This window comes from Mixophyes fleayi, chromosome 2 (genome assembly GCF_038048845.1).
Source record: "Mixophyes fleayi isolate aMixFle1 chromosome 2, aMixFle1.hap1, whole genome shotgun sequence".
In the NCBI taxonomy this organism is placed as follows: domain Eukaryota; kingdom Metazoa; phylum Chordata; class Amphibia; order Anura; family Limnodynastidae; genus Mixophyes; species Mixophyes fleayi.
Window position 1 is genome coordinate 273412543 of NC_134403.1, and position 19341 is coordinate 273431883.

The 19341-nt window shown below is 38.2% G+C and overlaps 1 protein-coding gene across 3 annotated transcripts in view; it reads left to right on the forward strand.

Annotated features, from left to right (window-relative positions):
- Window positions 1-343: 343 nt before the first annotated feature.
- The window catches only part of TRAF3IP3 (TRAF3 interacting protein 3), a 48682-nt gene continuing 29684 nt past the window's right edge, over window positions 344-19341 (forward strand). The window contains exons 1-3 of one of the 3 annotated variants that reach the window (XM_075196223.1): window positions 344-509; window positions 14368-14770; window positions 17395-17518. In XM_075196223.1, the coding sequence (XP_075052324.1) occupies window positions 14432-14770; window positions 17395-17518 (463 nt within the window). In that variant the 5' untranslated portion in view covers window positions 344-509; window positions 14368-14431. Of the gene's footprint in view, window positions 510-7196; window positions 7328-9324; window positions 9475-14367; window positions 14771-17394; window positions 17519-19341 lie in introns of those variants that run through there. The other 2 variants (XM_075196224.1, XM_075196225.1) reach the window with 2 other exon arrangements.

Sequence of the window (19341 nt, forward strand, 5' to 3'; positions counted from 1 at the left end):
CAGACTTACCATGTATAACAGCATTTTACTGAAGTTTAAAAAAGCTTCTTGCTATTCAGTAAAGTTGACGTCGCAGCTACGCATAATTTACTGTAGTTATTTCCTGTATATAACCACAAGAACATTTCATACAGAAAGGAAATTCACTGTGACAACCAGGATTCTACTTTAATTAAGGACACTTTCAATATATACACTTTGCAGTGACAAATACACAAACCAAATATGTATTACCTGCTACCGTTGGCAGACAAGGGGTTAAGCTAACCAAAAGATGGCAGTGTCACCTCAGCCAAGGACTGAAAGGAGGAAAGAGTAAGAGAGAAGAGGCGGAAAGACTGAATGTTGCGGCTTTCTTAATTTCCTGTTTCAAACAAAAATGCACACTGCAAAGTGACAAGTGGTGTGAAATTTAAAATAATGACTTTTCTAAAACCATTGGGACACAAATAATCTTCTGACACAGGCTGGACGATCATTGTTTCACTGCATTGAACTGCACTGCACAGGTAAAAACATAGAAGTTAGTGTAATTTATAGAGCATTTGGTAGAACACATGGATTGTAAAGACGGGGGTGGCTAATTTTTTTTAATGAGTTGAGTGTAATACATTAGTACTTCTGTATTTTCATGTTCTGTGGTGAAAAAAGAGGTAGCTAATTAATTGATTGCTACAAAACATAAGACATGACACCATCCTTTCTACTTGTGAAAAATAAAATATTTATTAGTCTGCTGTGAAAAAGCCTAACATGCACTGAGTAAGGTACTATGTACAAAGTATACAATATACTCACTCTCAACACCTTGTTTTAATGAATATAGATTTGCACAGCTGCCATTTTCAGTTATAATAATTATGTGTTGTCTTCATTCAGTAGCCAACATTATGTGTAACGATTGTGGGTCTAGCAACCAATCAGCATCAGCATGTAACATGCTGCCAACATTTTGTGGCACTGTTCATATAAAGTTGCAAAATTTTAGACCCAGGACCTATAAACATGGTGGATTGTCAGAGCTAAAATATAATATAAAGGCTTATTTATACCAGATTTAATACAATGATCAAAACAATAATGATGAAAGTCAACTGAACAGTTACCATGTCTGCAGTCAAAATTAGAGCTACTTGAAGTTGTTTTGAAGTGTTTGTCAAACCGGTTTGTCACATTGGCCCTAAAGCTTGAAAATTTGTGAAAAATGTTTTGAACTTTACATAGATTGTAAACTTTTAGCTAAATTCAACCATGTTCTGGCTCGTTTGAACAGGTTCAAGCTTAAATGGATACATTGTATAGTATTTTTAATGGTTTTACATTCAAACAACGAACTTCAACACAGTAAAGTTCATTGTTTGAATGGAAAAAGTTAAATACTGGCAAAGGTAACCATTTAAACGAAAAAAGGCAACATTTTATAGTTTATTTTAACGTCTTTTGTTTAACCCGTGAACTTTAAACCATGAACTTTGAACAGCAAAAGTTAAACTCAAATTGCATTAACTCAAAAGTCACGATTGTATCCCAAACAAACTTAGGGCCCCCGAACCAAACAAACTTGATCAAGTTCAAATCATTCAAAAAATAATCCATAATTGATTAAAGATTGCTTGAATAAGGATTGTACAGATACACTGCAGAATAGAAAGATGTAGCAAAAAAGTGAGAAACTTTTTAGATATGCATGAAAACTGAGCCGTAACTAGGCAGGTGCGGGCGGTGCCGTTGCCCAGAGTGCAAGCCCAAGGGGGCTAGGTGGCTGCCCGCTACCTGCCTTTTTACTGACAGCTAACAGACCTCAGACTGCCGGCCGCAAGGCGCATCCAAAATGACGTCCAGCACCCGGCTCCTCCACCCTTCTGAACGCTGCCCTCTGCCCCTCAGCGTCTGATGTCATGACGTTGCTAGGCAGCAGAGGAGCAGAGAAGAGCCAGACAGCGACGGCTGGACAGGAAGAAGAAAAAGGTAGGACTTCAAGCAAAAGCTTCAAAGGGGGCTGGAAGGGGATGTGTGCTGCTATTATGAAGGGGAGGGGGGATGTATGCTGCTATTATGTAGGGAGGGGGAATTTTTGCTGCCATTAAGGAGGGGGAGAATGTGTGTCGCTATTATGGAGGGGGGGAATGTGTGTTGCTATTATGGAGGGGGAGAATGTGTGTTGCTATTATGGAGGGGGAGAATGTGTGTTGCTATTATGGAGGGGGAGAATGTGTGTTGCTTTTATGGAGGGGGGGAATGTGTGTTGTTTTTATGGAGGAGGGAATGTGTGTTGCTTTTATGGAGGGGGGGAATGTGTGTTGCTTTTATGGAGGGGGGAATGTGTGTTGCTATTATGGAGGGGGGGAATGTGTGCTGCTATAATGGAAGGGGGATGTGTGTTGCATGCTGCTATTATGGAGGGGGGATGTGTGCTGCATGCTGCTATTATGGAGGGGGGATGTGTGCTGCATGCCGCTATTATGGAGGGGGAATGTGTGCTGCATGCCGCTATTATGGAGGGGGGATGTGTGCTGCATGCTGCTATTATGGAGGGGGGATGTGTGCTGCATGCTGCTATGCTTTATGAAGAAAGGGGAGGTATGCTGCCATAATGTGTGAGGGAAGGGGGGATGTATTAATATAATGTGTGATATGAGGGTAGGGAGGTTGGGTGTGTTAGTACATGGGTGGGAGGTAGGCTATTAATTTAATGGTGATGTTAAGGTGGGGGATAATTATTTAATGGGTACTATTTTATTTGTAGGGTGCTGGTGCTTCAATTTAATTTTTTGATGGGGCTTTTTAATTTAATCATGGGGTCTATTAATTTAAGGTAAGGTGACGGCATCTTTAATTTAATGCTGGGGTGGTTTGGGGCTATTAATTAACTGTGGGACTGAGTGTGGTGAGGAGGGCTATTTATTAAACATGAATATGAATTATTTAATTCCGGGGATAGTTGTGGGAAATGGTTATATTTATTAAACGTAAATGCTATTTAATTTATTGCTGGGGCTGTTTGACGGGAGGGAAATAGGTTTATTTATTAAATAGGAATACTATTATTCTAATGTTGGCGCTGATTATTAGTTTTCTAAATTTCATGCACCAATTTTTTTTTCAAAATAGGGCCCCCAACATTCCAGGATCCAGATACTTCCTATGCACTGAAGCTATGCTGTCTCTGGACATCTTATGGCAAGTCATTTTTCATAAACTACAGTTACACACACTCAGCACGCACACACAGGTACATACACTGGACATACATGCACTGGTACATACACTGGACACACACATACAGGGACAGACATTCTGGGAAATTCAATTTGTTTCAGTGAGTTTTATTTCAATAACCAATTCATTTTTTATACAGCTAGCATGTGATAGCTGCATTTAAAGCACTTTGATTCTATGGAGGCTCAATGCATAAATATACTTACAAAGCCAGAACGGACCTTCACACTGTAGTCTAAAATGGAGGCAATATATTTACAAAGTGCAAGTGTGCAGTAAAAAAACCTCCCAACATTCACGTTTTGTGAATCTGGACATAGTCACACCCCTCTGAAATGGAAACACCACTGCATTGCTGCTGCCACCTGTTCACCACCACTCTGCCAGGTGGTGAATGGGACATAGCTGACAACATTACCAGCAAGTCTGGCTTCCTGAATGGCTGGACAGTGTTGCCTAAAACAGGACAGTAATCCACAGGGCCGCCAAAAAGAATTTGGGGCCCGGTACAGCAACTTCCTGGGTCCCCCTCCACATATTGTAGGAGAAGGGATGTGCTGTTGAGGGGGGTGTGGCCACACAGTGATGTCTTTACACATGACATTATGGGGGGGAATTCAATTAGCCACCAAGTGTCTCTGGAACGTCCGTGAGATTTTGTCAGAAATTTCTACCATAATTGCTGGCAATGTGTGTGGCACAATGTCCGCGCTCCGCATCACCAGCAATTGAAGTTCCTCCATTATGTATTAAAATGGTGCTCTGCTCGCCTACCCGTTATTGCAGCTTTCACAGCCTGGTATTAGATTCTTGTATAGATGCTGGAATCTTGGGTCCTGTTTGGAAAATATATAGGTACATAAAATATGGAAAATAATTAGTGAACACAGTACACAATACAGATCACGCAGTATATAATTATATAACAACCAAAATATGTGTGATAAAAATAATCACAGATATCTATCTGTTTGGAAATGGAATTAGTGGCGCTATATAAATAAATGGTGATGATGATGATCAGATAATGAAACCAAATTGTAAATATATAAGAGAAATGGCTGCCTCTAGGGGCTCTGCAACCCCTACAAAGATAAACACCCAATAAAAATTAAGAGGCGCTCAAAAACCCTTAAACATAAAGTCAATAATGATGAGAGAAAATGACATAAAATGTTAAATTCCAAATTAATTTATTCATAAAGTAACAATATGGAGGAGATTCAATTGCAGGCGATGTGACACGGGGATATTGTACCGTGCATAATGCTGACAATAACAGTTGGAATCTCCGCCGCAAGGTGTCTTGTGGACGTTCCTGAGACACCTGGCATCTATTTGAATTTCCTACTATGTCTCACAATACAAAAAATTATAATATCTATATGTTTTATTATAATGTATTATATAACAGTTAAGAGTCGCTCAAAAACCCACACATATTATATATATATATATATATATATATATATATAATAAAACAAATAGGGAGGGGCGCCACATAGTATAAAACTGTATATATTGGAAGGTGTGCCATAAATAAGAAGCTCAGTCATCCATATGAGTGAGAGAAAGAGATAGTTTCTATAACACTCAAACAGCAAGGGTGAATGTAAGTAGATGGATTAGACGCTGGAACTCCTGCACCTCACCAATATAAGATGTGCGTACCAGATAAAAATTCTTTAAAGCTTATCTGTATAATAGATGATGATTTTTCACATAGAATCCACTCCGTTATCACCCCTCAGATGTACACTAGGCAGGAGTCATGAATAGTGCTTCTGGAGTCCAGAGTGGATACTCAGTAGTAGCCAGATTATGTAGACGGAAAAAGAATCATATAGTGTGATACTATATAGCACCAATTGTAGTCACAAGTAATACTTTACCTCCTGAGGAAGTCTTTTACAAGACGAAACGCGTAGAGGACATTGCGGTAAAGAGGGAACTTGTGACTACACATCTCATCAGCGGTGATGTATACCGGAGCAGTTGGAAATAGCTGATGTGTTTATATGAAGCTCCTTTGTGATGGTCTCATCCCCTTCCTTTTAAAAGATACCCAGATAAGCATGCATTGTTTTTATTCATGTAAGTGCAAATCTGCATTTTGTATGTAATAAAATTGGTGCTATATAGTATCACACTATATGATTCTTTTTCCGTCTACATAATCTGGCTACTACTGAGTATCCACTCTGGACTCCAGAAGCACTATTCATGACTCCTGCCTAGTGTACATCTGAGGGGTGATAACGGAGTGGATTCTATGTGAAAAATCATCATCTATTATACAGATAAGCTTTAAAGAATTTTTATCTGGTACGCGCATCTTATATTGGTGAGGTGCAGGAGTTCCAGCGTCTAATCCATCTACTTACATTCACCCTTGCTGTTTGAGTGTTATAGAAACTATCTCTTTCTCTCACTCATATGGATGACTGAGCTTCTTATTTATGGCACACCTTCTGTATACCTTCCAATATATACAGTTTTATACTATGTGGCGCCCCTCCCTATTTGTTTTATTATAGATTATTCCAGGTCACCATCTGGCTTTTGTGGGAACTGTGGCTGCCTCCTGTACATAGGAAATCCTATGTCCAACTTGGACTGTTATTGAACCTTCTTGGTCAAATTGGAGTTACGCGCTGTATTATCTATTTTTGATTTTATATATATATATATATATATATATGTGTTTGAGCACCTCTTCTTTTTTAGCATGCATCATATAAGACATGCATTATATTGAAACATAACATTTAACACGCCATCTCCCAGCCACATTACGCCACCACCACAGTCACATTAAACCTCCCCCAGACGCATCATAATCCACGCAGACAAATCAGGACACCCCAGGAAACACCATAAGCCCCCCTCCCAGTAGACACGTCCTAACCCCATACTTGCCAACTCTCCCGGAATGTCTGGGAGACTCCCGGCCTCCCAAGAGAGTATGGCAGCCTCCTGCATCTGTCTGCTTCCTAGTGAAGTGGGCAAAATTAGATAAAATATGCCGCCCCCTCGCTGTAAAATTACGCGTTTGCACCATTACAGGGGCGGGGCCAAAACTACGCAATTAGCTGAGCCCCGCCCTACGCACGCCCACCTTCCCCCGGCAGTTCCCGGATGCAGACTGCAAGAAGTCGGCAAGTATGCCTAACACCTCCACAACCCCAACCCAGTACACCTAGCTAAGTTGAGCTGGAACTCCTCCTCCTCCTCCTTGTTCTCCTTGATGCTGATGATGTCACACGCTGTCCAGGGACTGGGAGCTGCTAACAGTTCCCTCCCTCTTAACATTTTCCACACCTCCAATTTGTTTTCCAACCGAGAAAAAAAAATTACAGGACTGCGGCTCCCTGGGCCCCCAAGGCAACCCAGGCCCCAGTAGTATGTAACTGCCCCTCCCTCCCTCCCCTCGGCACCCCTGGTAATCCAGAGCAACCAGTCAGACATGTGCCTATTGTCTGCCTTGTACATGATAGAAGATAAATGCTGTAGTTTACTGCACATGTAGTTAGGAAAAAATCCAGCTACTGGGTGCAACAATTTTACCAGGAAAAACCTTTATGTTGTAGGGGGAATATGTAAAACGCAGAGCAAATTAAATGTATTCATTTGCACCCTTTGCAGTACATCAGAGTTTCCCAAACACAGTCCTCAGGGCTCCCTAACAGTGCAGGTTTTCCTTATCTCCTTGCTGGAGCACAGGTGTATTCATTACTAACTGACACATTGTAACAGATCCACAGGTGGTCCTAATTAGGTCACATGTGATCCGGAAAATCTGCACTGTTAGGGAGCCCTGAGGACTGGGTTTGGGAAACCCTGCAGTACATCATAGTCTGCACCTGGGCAAAATTTGCTCCTAACTAAATCAGCCCCTTTCTTAGAAAACAACCCCACTGAATTCACACACTTGCTGCAATGAAGATTATCAGTTATTGCAGAGCTAAGAAAGCACCAGATGATCTTAGCTCATGCTGTATGTTGTGGCTAGATAACAGTCTCAAAGAAACTTGCTGTCACTGTCATTAATAATTGTCACACGGTCACATATGGTCACTGCTCATATCTCTCAACACTATGGCTACTGGTATGTATCTAAATACATTCTTTTAATTAATGACAATCAACTTAACCATATATATGTACCTTTTTTCCATATATCCATCTTTGGAAACTGTGCTGCAAATTGAAGATCTGTTACAAAGTTTGTCTGCCCGACTTTCAGTAAATGTGGCAAGAACTGAATCATTAGGGGATTTACATGTTTTATCTTTATGCTAAATTTTTTAGTCATTTGTTTTTATCAAAATATATATATATATATATATATATATATATATATATATATATATATATATATATATATATATATATATATATATATGTGTGTGTGTGGACCGAGCACAAGAGCAATATCAACTAAGATCATTATAGTCCGTCATTTATGCTATATTTAATGAGGACAAGAAAATGAGTTGCATGTTTATAATGATGTAAGCTGTGGTTAGACTGAAGAAAATAGGTTGCGGTTCCGACAAACAAATATACCTATTTTTGTTGTTGACATATTCCACTAAAACGAACTAGTAGATGGATATGACACCCAACATAGACAATATTATGCATATTAAAAGTATACTAGATATCGTTTATCTCAGCATCTTTTGATTTGTGAAATATTTTGTGGTTAATTGGTTCAGTAAAAAGAAATGCTGGAAGTTTATTAACAGTTATAAATGTTAGTGATGTATAGTGTACAATTGAAAGCCAAATGGGACCCTGACTATCGAGGCATTGGGAAAGTCAGCACAGTTGGGTAACCCATGAAAAGTGCAAACAAACCCCCACAAAACTATAGGACAGTAAACATGTTCCAAAAACACACTGCAGCCAATAACAACCACTTAGATCAGTGGTACTCAAACCCAGTCCTCAAGACCTACCAACAGGTAATGTTTTCAAGATTTATGTCTATAGAAACAGATGGGATATTTATTGACCCAGAAAAATAAATTAGCTCACCTGTGCACAATTAAAGATATCCTGAAAACATGAAATGTTAGTAGCTCTTAAGGACTGAGTTTGAGCACCTCTGACTGACTTGACAGAGGAATGCTTTCAGTTTCCAACCTAATCTAGAATAATGACATAATTGAATTGGGTGTTATGCATTACAGTACATTTATTTATTTTATATCTTTTTTTTATTTTTGATACCTGGATTTTATTTTATACAGTGCATTTTTAACGTGGTTACCTGTGCAAAAGTTTTTTTTTATATATAAATGTTCCTTAGTATGCTTTATGTTTCATGTGCTAACACAGGGTTTCCCAAATCCAGTCCTTAGGGAGTCCTAACAGTGCAGGTTTTCAAGGTCACCAGTGAGATAATTACTACCTCCTGTGGATCTGTTCCAATGTGTCAGTCAGTAATGAATTCACCTGTGCTCCAGCAAGAATATATGGAAAACCTGCACTGTTAGGACTGCCTGAGGACTGGATTTGGGACCCCCTATACTAACATGTTACCTGTATTTATTTTGACACAATTTTCTTGTGCTTTTCTTGTATTAAAAAATACTTTTTAATAAGTTCAGTAAAAAAAAGTGCATGTCAGTTGCAAATGCATTTACAAAAAGGAGCTTTTATTTCAATGCACTCCCTGCAAATATCCAGCGTGAACATAGATTAAAACAAAAAGTTTATAACTAGGAAGCACAAACTCTTTATGCAATGTGAATATTGTGAGAAGGAGTAATTCACTGAAGTAAAATTATATTTACAAAAATGCAAACTTCTATAGCTATTTGTAAGTGCTCTAAAGACACCACCTGGCAGAAATGATTTTAAACTGAAAACTAATACTGCAAAACGTTCATTCAGTTTGTGCCCCAGGGTGCATGTGACACGTGCAATGGACTGATTCATAAACACAAGCTACAGTGTGTATTAAATAAAGAAGACAGGCTATGCAAATTGAACCTATGGCAAGAGGGGACATGTATCTGTTACACCTACATGTCAACAGCCAATTAAAACCCACACACAAACCACGTGACCAGACCCAAAACACTTTATTGTTTTAGGGATGCACACAACTGTAGAAACTAGTTGGAATTGTCTCTGTTAGAAACCTGCAGACTGACTTGTTGCTTACTTGGAAGCATGATCATGTGCTTCTTTTTCATTGATTTTGTTCAATCAAAAGTATCTCAGACCAACTGCAGGAATAAGGTAAGACATGTTTTTTGTATTCATACTACATGAAGCTGTCAGACCAGTTTTCTATGTTGTGGATTTAAGTAAGCAGACAATATATTCATTATCACATGTGGTTCTTGCTTGTTTAGAAAATGACACTGGATACTTAAAACCCACCTAAATATAGGGATCTATTTATCAAAAGGTGACAGTTGAAACCTGTTTCACTTCGCCCGATTTAGTATGATTTAGCGCCAGCAATAAATTTCACTGACAAAGACTTTTTATCTAATATTGTTCTGTTAATGGTGACAAGAATAGGAAATTATATATATATATATATATATATATATATATATATATATATATTTTTATTATTTACACTTTGGAACTGGAAGTTGAAACTGAGCGGAGCTTATGTGAAGATGGCTGGAGTTTTGCCAAAAGTGGGTGTTTTAGGGAGGTCCTGTTTGGGTGGATCTGGGGTGTGGGTTATTTTGCCCCATTCTGTATGTCTCAATGTTGGGAGCTGTACTCAGACGGCTATTATGTAACCTGAGGCCATATAAAGGTTTTAATAGTGAACACATATAGTTGAGTGATGCCACCTAATTTGTGACTGAACACGAGCTTTGCAACTAAAGACTCACGGTGCATTTAAATCTACCAATCAAATATTAGGTTTGATCATGTAGCATAAGTTAGCGAATTAAATGATTGGTCACTATTAACTATAGTGCATCTGTTTGTATCTGGTGAAATACAAAGCTTACACATTAAAGGATGAGACTACCTTTGTGGCTACATTTTAGAATGTTTTTAACACTTGTAAATATTACTGCTTGCATGGAAAACCATTAAAAACATTACAAAGTGCAGCCTTTAGGCTTGAATATGGTTGAACTTGTTCACCTTGCTTGAATTTCACTTGTTTTTGTTTAGTTTGTATTTTCCATTTTCATTGGACAAATACGTTATCTGTTAGAATATATCTAACGTTACCTGCAGGTCACAGATCTGTCTTCAGAGGGGCATAGTTAGGAGCCACACATATGTAAAGATCTACAACCACTGCATCATCTGCCTGAAGTTGTATATTAGCATTCTTTCCCATTTAATCATACATTTGTATGACACGCTTAGCTTGATATTATGACACACAAATCACACAATGACTGCTATAAGGTCACAGGGAATTTGAAAGAAAAGAGTGCTGCTAACCAAACAGCCTGGACCAATCTTCTATATAATTCTCTGCTCCCCAATAGTCACAATGGTGTGTATTTTGCCAAGAGAGTGTTGAAACCAAGCAGGAAACCAATCCAGTGGCATCATGGGGCCATTAGGAAAATACATTCTTCCCTGACCCCAAAAATGCCCCCATGTAATCCTCATTTACAAAGCACAAAACCCAATTTTGTGATGCCTTTCTTCTCGATTCATATAAGGTCACCTGACATCTGCCAATGCACAAGAGTTTTGTGGAGTAAGATGGCGTTTGCGGCAGAATAAAAGTTTGCATTGGTCATTCTGGGAAGACGGGTGGAATGAGGGCATTCCTTGCAAAGCACGGAGTATGTGTCCCCTAAAGATCTTCATCTTCAGAGCATGCTCATTGAAATGAGATAAAGTGGTAAAGATGGCATATTCTTAGGGGCATTGCTATATTCCCTGCACAAAACTACTTGATTTTGACCAACTCTGAGATGACTGCGATCCAGTTTCCTGCTTCACTGGAGGAACGCTTTTCAAGGTGCACTTTGCCCAATATACCCCCCCCAAAAAAAGAACCAAACCCTCGAACACATAAAAGTACTATATGATAAAGACAGTCCTAATGTCCCATAGCTCTCATGTTTCATTTAAGCCTTAAATGAGGCATTACAAAGTTACATTATCAGAGAATAACCAAAAGGGTTATTCTCTGAAGCAAGAGGAGATGAGAATATTATATAAAGTGGATATGATTCCTCTTTGTAGGGGTGAATGTACACATAAAGATTCCAGTGGAGTTAGAGGTCTCGTTATATCGGATTTAGGAAGGGAATTAACATAGTGTTTTACTTGAAGATAAGCGAAACGGCTAACATCAGGAAAATCAAATTTCTCCTGTAAGATAGGTAGTGAAATACATTGGTCTATATTTAAGACATCTTTCACCATCCCGATACCTTTCTCCCTCCAAACCCTGAATCGAGAAAAGCATTGCCCTGTTGTAAAGATGGGATTGTCCCAGAGAGGCGTTATACGGGAATGGTTTGAGGTGGTCTTGAAAAGACTTACAATAGTCCCATATTTGATGTGATTTCAATACGAGAGGACTATTACTCATTGAAACCCCTAATGTTGAAGCTACATTTTCTGGCATTTTAAAAAGTTGAGCGCTGGTTGTTTTATATTTTAAAGTCATACTTGCAGACTCTTGTTGTTTCCCCTCCGGGACTAGATGTGCCAAGTGGTTATTATCTACTGCCGAATTCTATGTTCGCAAGAGGGCGGTGTTCCGTGTATTGGACCAAAATGCTGCTATTCGTAACAAATTGCACTGTAGAGGCCCCCATCCCAACCACTTTACTAGGAAGTGAGTAGGATGCGGAAGAATAGCCTGCTCTCCCGGGACTCCAGGAGACCTACCTTGTATTAAATTACATCAGTTATTTTGTAAATCTGACATTTTGGCTAAATCTCTCTGTAGTAAGTTACTAACCTGCTCTGTGCTAATAACACTAGATAGATTAGTGTGTTATCCGCCAATATGATCACCTCGCTTTCTAGAACATCTATAAGGTCATTTATAATAAGATTGAAAATTGTAGGTTCCAATACTGATCCACGTGCTGCTTCTCCTTTAGTCTAAACTGAATATGTTACATTAATAACTACCCTTTTGTTTTCTATCATTAAGCAAGTTCTCTACCCACTTACATACTTTTTCCCCTAGACCTACTACTCTCATCTTGTTATATGTAACAGTATCAAAGGCAAATATCTCCGCTCCATCGCACTACAAACATCCAGTTTACAACTTACCACCTCATAAAAACTATTCATATTTGTTGCATGCCTGGTCTTTCAATTCATAAATATATTTTATACAATATTTTCACATATATCCCAGACTGAAGCTAGGCTCACAGGTCTTCATGATTGTGATTTTATACCTGTTTTAAAGATCGGCCAGCAAGCCGACTCATGCGTGTGTAGAACTACAGACAGACACTGGCCCGGTGAAGCAATAGGTTAACTCTTACCTGCCCAGGATATATAATATATATATATATATATATATATATATGTATATGTGTGTGTTTTAAGTCCAAATACACTCGGCCCTCTACTTAATTATCAGTTTAGTGTATAACAAGCATAAATATATTATAAAGTCACTCCGCATGTACAGGTGGCTGCCTAGTACCAGCAGATGGTAAGTCCAGAAAAAATATTTTTAAAAACAAAGGAATAGGCGCCTAATAGTGTAGATCACCATGAACACAATTATTCTTATATGCGTACCGGATGTAAATAGGGACATGCGCACATCAACAGATCTGTAATGCTGGACCACTCCAATGCACTTCGGAAATGTATGGAATTATCTCGTATATCAAGAAAACAGGAGAAAATCGCATATAGTGTAATAAAATAATATAATGTATTGTAACCAATGTGGATCCCACCACCACACAGCACACTCCTCATGTGATTAAGCGTACTAAAGATACCAATAAATGGGCTTATCTGTGTTCGCTGGCTCTCCTGCAATGTCCTGTGATCTTATTTCTGCTCTCCAACAAAGGCACCAACATTCCAATATCCGAATAATAACAACAACTGAGCTTAAGACACCAGCAGACGCATGTAGTAAAAGCTGCAAGAACAGGTAGGAGAGAGCAGGAGAGCCAGCGAAGAGGGAGTGCGGGAGGACTCTCCAAAATACGGTAATCTCACAGACATTCCAGTAGAGTAGACAAGTATGCCAAAATGCATCTAGAACAAACAACAAAAATATCTATGTGGATGGATGTTAAATGTACATATGTGTATCAGTGATTCTTACTGGATCAAATGTAAATATTTCCCAGGCTACCAGGAACTAGTATAGACGAGTACATTACTCCACCAGTGCATGAAACCCCTAAGGAAATATATTATTTGACTTATTGTTTTAATGGTACTAGTCCCTTAGATGATTTAGAAACATGCCCTCTTAACCTACCTTGCAACATTGGAAGAAAGGGACATAGCCATTCCCTAAATCACCACGCTTCAGAGTGAAGAAATAGCTCCCAACTTCCAGGAAGTTGTAACAAAAGTGCAGACTATCAAGGTGACGGAACAGTCTCATCAAATGGTGACAGTCCCGCAAAAATTGAGAAAGTTTGGAGGTATGCAGTCTAATATTTTAGCATTAATTGTGTCGTCCTCTAGTTATTTTGGCTTATTTAACTATTTTATGTTTTATACTCCCCTGCTTATCAATCGAATTATGCATTAAAAAACAGCTTGCCTAATAGTGTACATAAAAATGTATATCTAAGCTAAAACTTTTTTTTCCATCTCAAGCTTTTTGCACTAAGTTTATCTTTATTAAATTAGCATTTGAATCTTACATACTGATGTAAAAATTAAAACTTTGGTGAGGTGATTAGGAAATTGGTGTTATGTTGAAAGGAAATATCAGTAATATTTTATATGTATTGTTTAGGGAGACAAAAGGTGAATGTAGCAGCAGAGTATGAAATCGTTGAATTCATATAGGATTAAAAAATCACATTGGAATGGAACTGTTGCCTTGTCTCAGAGCACCTGAAATCATTGTATACCTTGTACAGGCTTCCAAAATGTACATTATTAAAATATTTGCACGCTAGAAGAAATTGCGAGTTTGAAAATGTCATTCTTTATTGTCCTTATTTTTTTTTTTAGGATAAAATTAAGCTATCATATCAATGAAATAAGAAAATATTGATGGTCTACCCTCAATTAAGTCATGGCTACTAAAAGTGGAAATTGCTCAGTGGGCCAAAAGCTTCCCACTGAGAGCTTTGAGAACAAGCACGAGAGGAGGTTAGAATTTCATGAACACTTGAGAAGCCGCTACAATATCACTTCCTGTCGCCAGGATAGTCCCAGCTGGGGTAGAGAGCAGGAGAGACATTCTCCACGTGAGCAGGAATTCTTCAGGAGAAGACATCTTTGGTTTGAAGAATCAGGAGAGAAACAAGTTAAATCTCCACCCAAGTCATGGAGAAATATCAAATATTCACCTGTGAAACAAAGTTCAAGTAGATCCCTTCTAAACAAAGACCAAGAAAAATCAGGGAATCAGGTAAATGTTAACATTATCTGTGTGAAAGCTCTGAATTACATTCTTTCATCCAAATAATAGCGTAGTTTTCCCTTAATAGAGTCAACTATTTATCTTTATGAAAGAGCTATCAATACTGCAGAATATGATGCTGGAGATCTAAATCTGAAACAGATGGCAATGAGGAAGTGAAAGCAGCACTTGATTGAATAGGTGCCATGAACTACCAATCATTTGTCTCTAGGATGGCTTGGGTCCTCTGGCAACTGTGCAGCCAGGCAGCTCTTACTATGTATTGGTTGAAGTCCCAGGGTAGAGACTTAAACTAAAATCCTACACAAGGTGCAGAAAATGTGGGTTCTCCTGAAGTAGATGATCCCTTAAATATTTAAGGCGTTTAGTTTACTTTAGTTGTTGAGAAATAGGGAATTGATATGTTAGGATGATGCTCTCTGCCCAGTTATCTCATTTTATTATTTTTGCTCTCCTTAATGAAAGCTGACTTATGCGCTGTTCCACAGACTTAGGTGCATCTGCTCTGTACTTTGCAAATAACTTCTTTACTCTACCCAACTTCTCTTATTGGCTGGTGTGAACTTGCACCAATGGACATCAAGGCATGTGACATCACTAAAGACAATGTTGTGCTGTGCATTGGCCATATTGAACTGCGGAGGCCAAGGGCTAGATTTGCTAAACTGCAGGTTTGAAAAAGTGGAGATGTTGCCCATAGCAACCAATCAGATTCTAGTTGTCATTTTGTAGAATGTACTAAATAAATGATAGCTAGATTGGTTGCTATAGGAAACATCTCCACTTTTTCAAACCAACAGTTTAGTAAATATACCCCCAAGTATTAACAAAGAAAAAAAAAAGTTTGTGTGCTTTAGTGCCAAAGAGACTTTTTCTAGGATTGTATTCTGACACCAAATGGCACCACTATAATTATTTTCCTTGTCTGACTGTGCTGTGTATTTAGAAAACAAATATCTAAATGTTTATCATGTTACATGTTTATCACCAATGTCACTTCTGGATATCATTAATCTGACATTGCTAGATGCTTTGGCAAATCCTATTTGGGCATCTTCTAATAATTACACCCTGCAGATTCCACAGTTCACTACAGGAATCCATGCAGATATGACAGATCATCCTACATTACTACTTTTTGCGGGCAGAATTATTACTACACATTATCATGTAGACAAATTTAAATGCAGGACCTTATTAGGCAAAACTGAATTATTTCTACAATTAATAACATTTTGTGGACTGATAAAAAATTACTTGTTATTAGCTCACTACCAAGTACTACCATTTTACTAAGGTATATTACTTGCCATATTGAAGCATTACAATGATCACAAATAGTGTCTCTCTGCTGTTAGCCCAACCTATGACAGACGATACAAAATATAGGGCCACTAATCAGTTAACCAAAATTATTATGAAACCTACAAGCCAGAAAAAACACATATGTAGTAACAAATCATATGTGTATAATATCGGTAGGCTCAAATCTCAATAATATATTTCCTCAAAAAGTGCCAGGCATGGTATCCTAATATACAAGCTGTAGATGTGAATATGGGTACACCTATGCAGTTAATATTAACACGTGGAAGGATAAGCAGAGGAGTACAGTGCTTTAGCAGAGCTGCTGAGCAGGCTCTGTATGACCTATAGCAAGCTGGCAGTCAACGTGAATGCCTTTAGGGCCCTGATAGAACAGCACTTAACAGTTCGATGTCAGAAGCAGAGAGAAGGAGCTCTTTGCAGTGTTGTCACAACAACTTACATTTTTCCCTGCATCAGATCACAATAGGATACTCCTGAAGATGTGGAAGTAGCTCAATTTGTCTGTAGCGTAGTGGGGGGTGGGGTAATACTGTTTTCTTTTAACACAGCTGTACGGGACCGTCAGGTTAGCTTTAAAAAAAATTATTTGCTCTTCACAGTTTGTACTGGACAATTTAAAGGGTTAATTTTGGGGTTTAGTGTCACATTAAGTCACAAGCCATAGTTTCCCTATCCATAAAGTTGTCTACAGAAGGGTCACACCCTTTTTGGATAATGTACCCCCCTACAATAGTGACTACTTACCTTTTACCCCAAAATTTGTTTAAATGTATACCAAGAACGCCTTAAGCCCTTTAAAAATTTTTTTTTTTAGAAAAACGAATTTGTTTTGTGAAAATGTTATTTTTTGATGATACAGTAAACTGTTATTTTGAGATTTAAATGAACAAGCTAAAAACCCCTTGAATCTGTCTGAGGCTCCCCAGCACTAACAAGCACCACAAGTTTAGAAACCCTGGTTTAGAGGTGCCATAATTGGAGTGGATTTACCCTCTTTGCGGTCTAAGGTTGGTTGTGGCAGATAAGTTTTGCTGCTCTAACCAGAAGCAAGAGTCCAAACCTTGAGTGAGCTTTCATAGACCCTTCTGGGGAAATTGCAAAATGGGGTCAATGGGTAATAGTATACCGATGCGTATCATTTTCAGTTCCTGAAATGAGTGATAGTATATGAGTAATAGTAAATGAGTATAATGATATATAGAACCAACAAAATGAGTTATATATGCAAAAATGTAGAAAGTTGTGTAATATTTTTGTTTTGTTTATTTATTTCAAACATTCAGTTATCTTGGCATCATAATCGCTCAAAGACCTATCCATTTGACTGTAGAAATGCAATAACAGACATCTTTTCTGAACATTTACACACTAAAACCAACCAAAAAGATATACCCAAGAGTGACCGAGGTAAGATTATTGTACCAATAACACTACTGATATTTGACTGTTCCTTAGGAAATGCTGGGAAGAATGGCAAGCTGTGCATTGGGATAAGCAGTCCGTATAGTGCAGTATGCTGCCTGTTTCAGACACTGAATCCAGATTTTGTATACAGTGTATTAGTTGCTTGTGGTTTTTTTGTTTTTGTTTTTTAAATATTCTTTAATAATCTGTCTAGTGTACTGTATCTGTCCATAAAACAATCAACTTGTGACCAATTTTGTAGTTCAGAAACAATGAATTGATTACAAAGATTAACTAGCATATGAAATAACACTGATTGAAACACAGAAATCTAATCACTGATCAAAATGTTCACATCTGCTTGATCAAATATGTGAACAATTTGGTGAGTCATGTCAGATATATTAGGTTTGTGCCCACACACAGCAATATCTGTCCTGTTTAATCAAAATGAGTAATAAAAGAATTCTGGGAACTTAACACTTTAAGTTTATTATGTAAATAATGTGGACACTTTGATATCCTAGTAGAATATACAGCCATTCTGCAATGGATGCCAATTTTGGGTGTGATGGTGAACCTAGGAGCAGGAGTGTAAATAGAAATATAGAAGCCCCATCGTCAAATTTTTAAGGGGCTCACAATATTTCACTCTCCCCTCCTTGACTTACTTTGACTTACAGCTGCTCTGCACTTCCTGCTCAGCTCATTAAGCTCCCTGCCAACCACGAGCACCGTTCTATATGGCAGCGGTGAGCAGGGTCCGAAGCAGTAAATGTGGTAGCTACATGGGGTCCAGCAGCTTTTTGGCCCCTCAACTGCCAGGTCTTGTAGCAGCTGCTGCTCAGTAGTTACACATTTCTTGGAGTATGAGGGGGGGGGGGGCTGTTCCTCTACAACTCACAATCTCTATAACACACTTTCTCTGTAATGCAGCTAGTTCAGTTGTGGTGCTTACCTCAAATTCTCCCCAATTACCTTGAGTCCTAATCCACAGCCAATGGAAGGGGAGGGGTTGGATGTTAGTAGGTAGATGGTGTATTCTGCTGGATCAGGAAGTGGCCACATTTTTTTACCAACTTTGTAGTTTAAATGTGTGTCAATTATATTAATTTTAAAATAAAAATGTTGTAATGTGGATCATGAAATGCACATCAATGAGAACCTGTGTGTGGGAAATACAATTAGAAAATCAGTAATGGAAATGTATGAAATAATGATGAGGAACTACAAAATGAGTTCGGGTTTCTTACTGCTAAAAGAACACTTTACCTAAACTCCAAGATCCATTTTATATGTTGAAAATTGGATCTTGTAACATGAAAACATAAAATGAATACACCTTCATAGAAGTTAAGGCAGGGGCTGGCTGGGCTGGGGGGCAGGAGAGTGTTGGTCCCATAGTGAGCTGCCTTGGGACAGGCCCATAGGATACCTGCATTTTTTTTTTCTTTTAAAATGTTCCTAGCCCTACACCTTTCTTCCTAACCAAGATTTTGTTCTACCCATGTGCAGTGGGTGGTATACTGAGAGTGAAAACAACTGACGGCTAAAATATGCTCTTTTTAAATTTTAGGGTGCATGTCTGGGATTCTTTTAATTTTGGGAAATTAACTATGGGAATAATATAAAAACATTTTTCATATTTTAGCATTTGTCTTTATACAATACCCATAAAATAAAAATTATTCACTCTAAAGTGTTACAAAACTATTATTATTTTAATGTTAATTTGCCTTTTTCTCCCAGGACAAATATTGATTTAAACAAATAAACAGGTTTGGTCATGAAAAGACAATGACCCTGAAGTTCTTGGTTTGTACTTG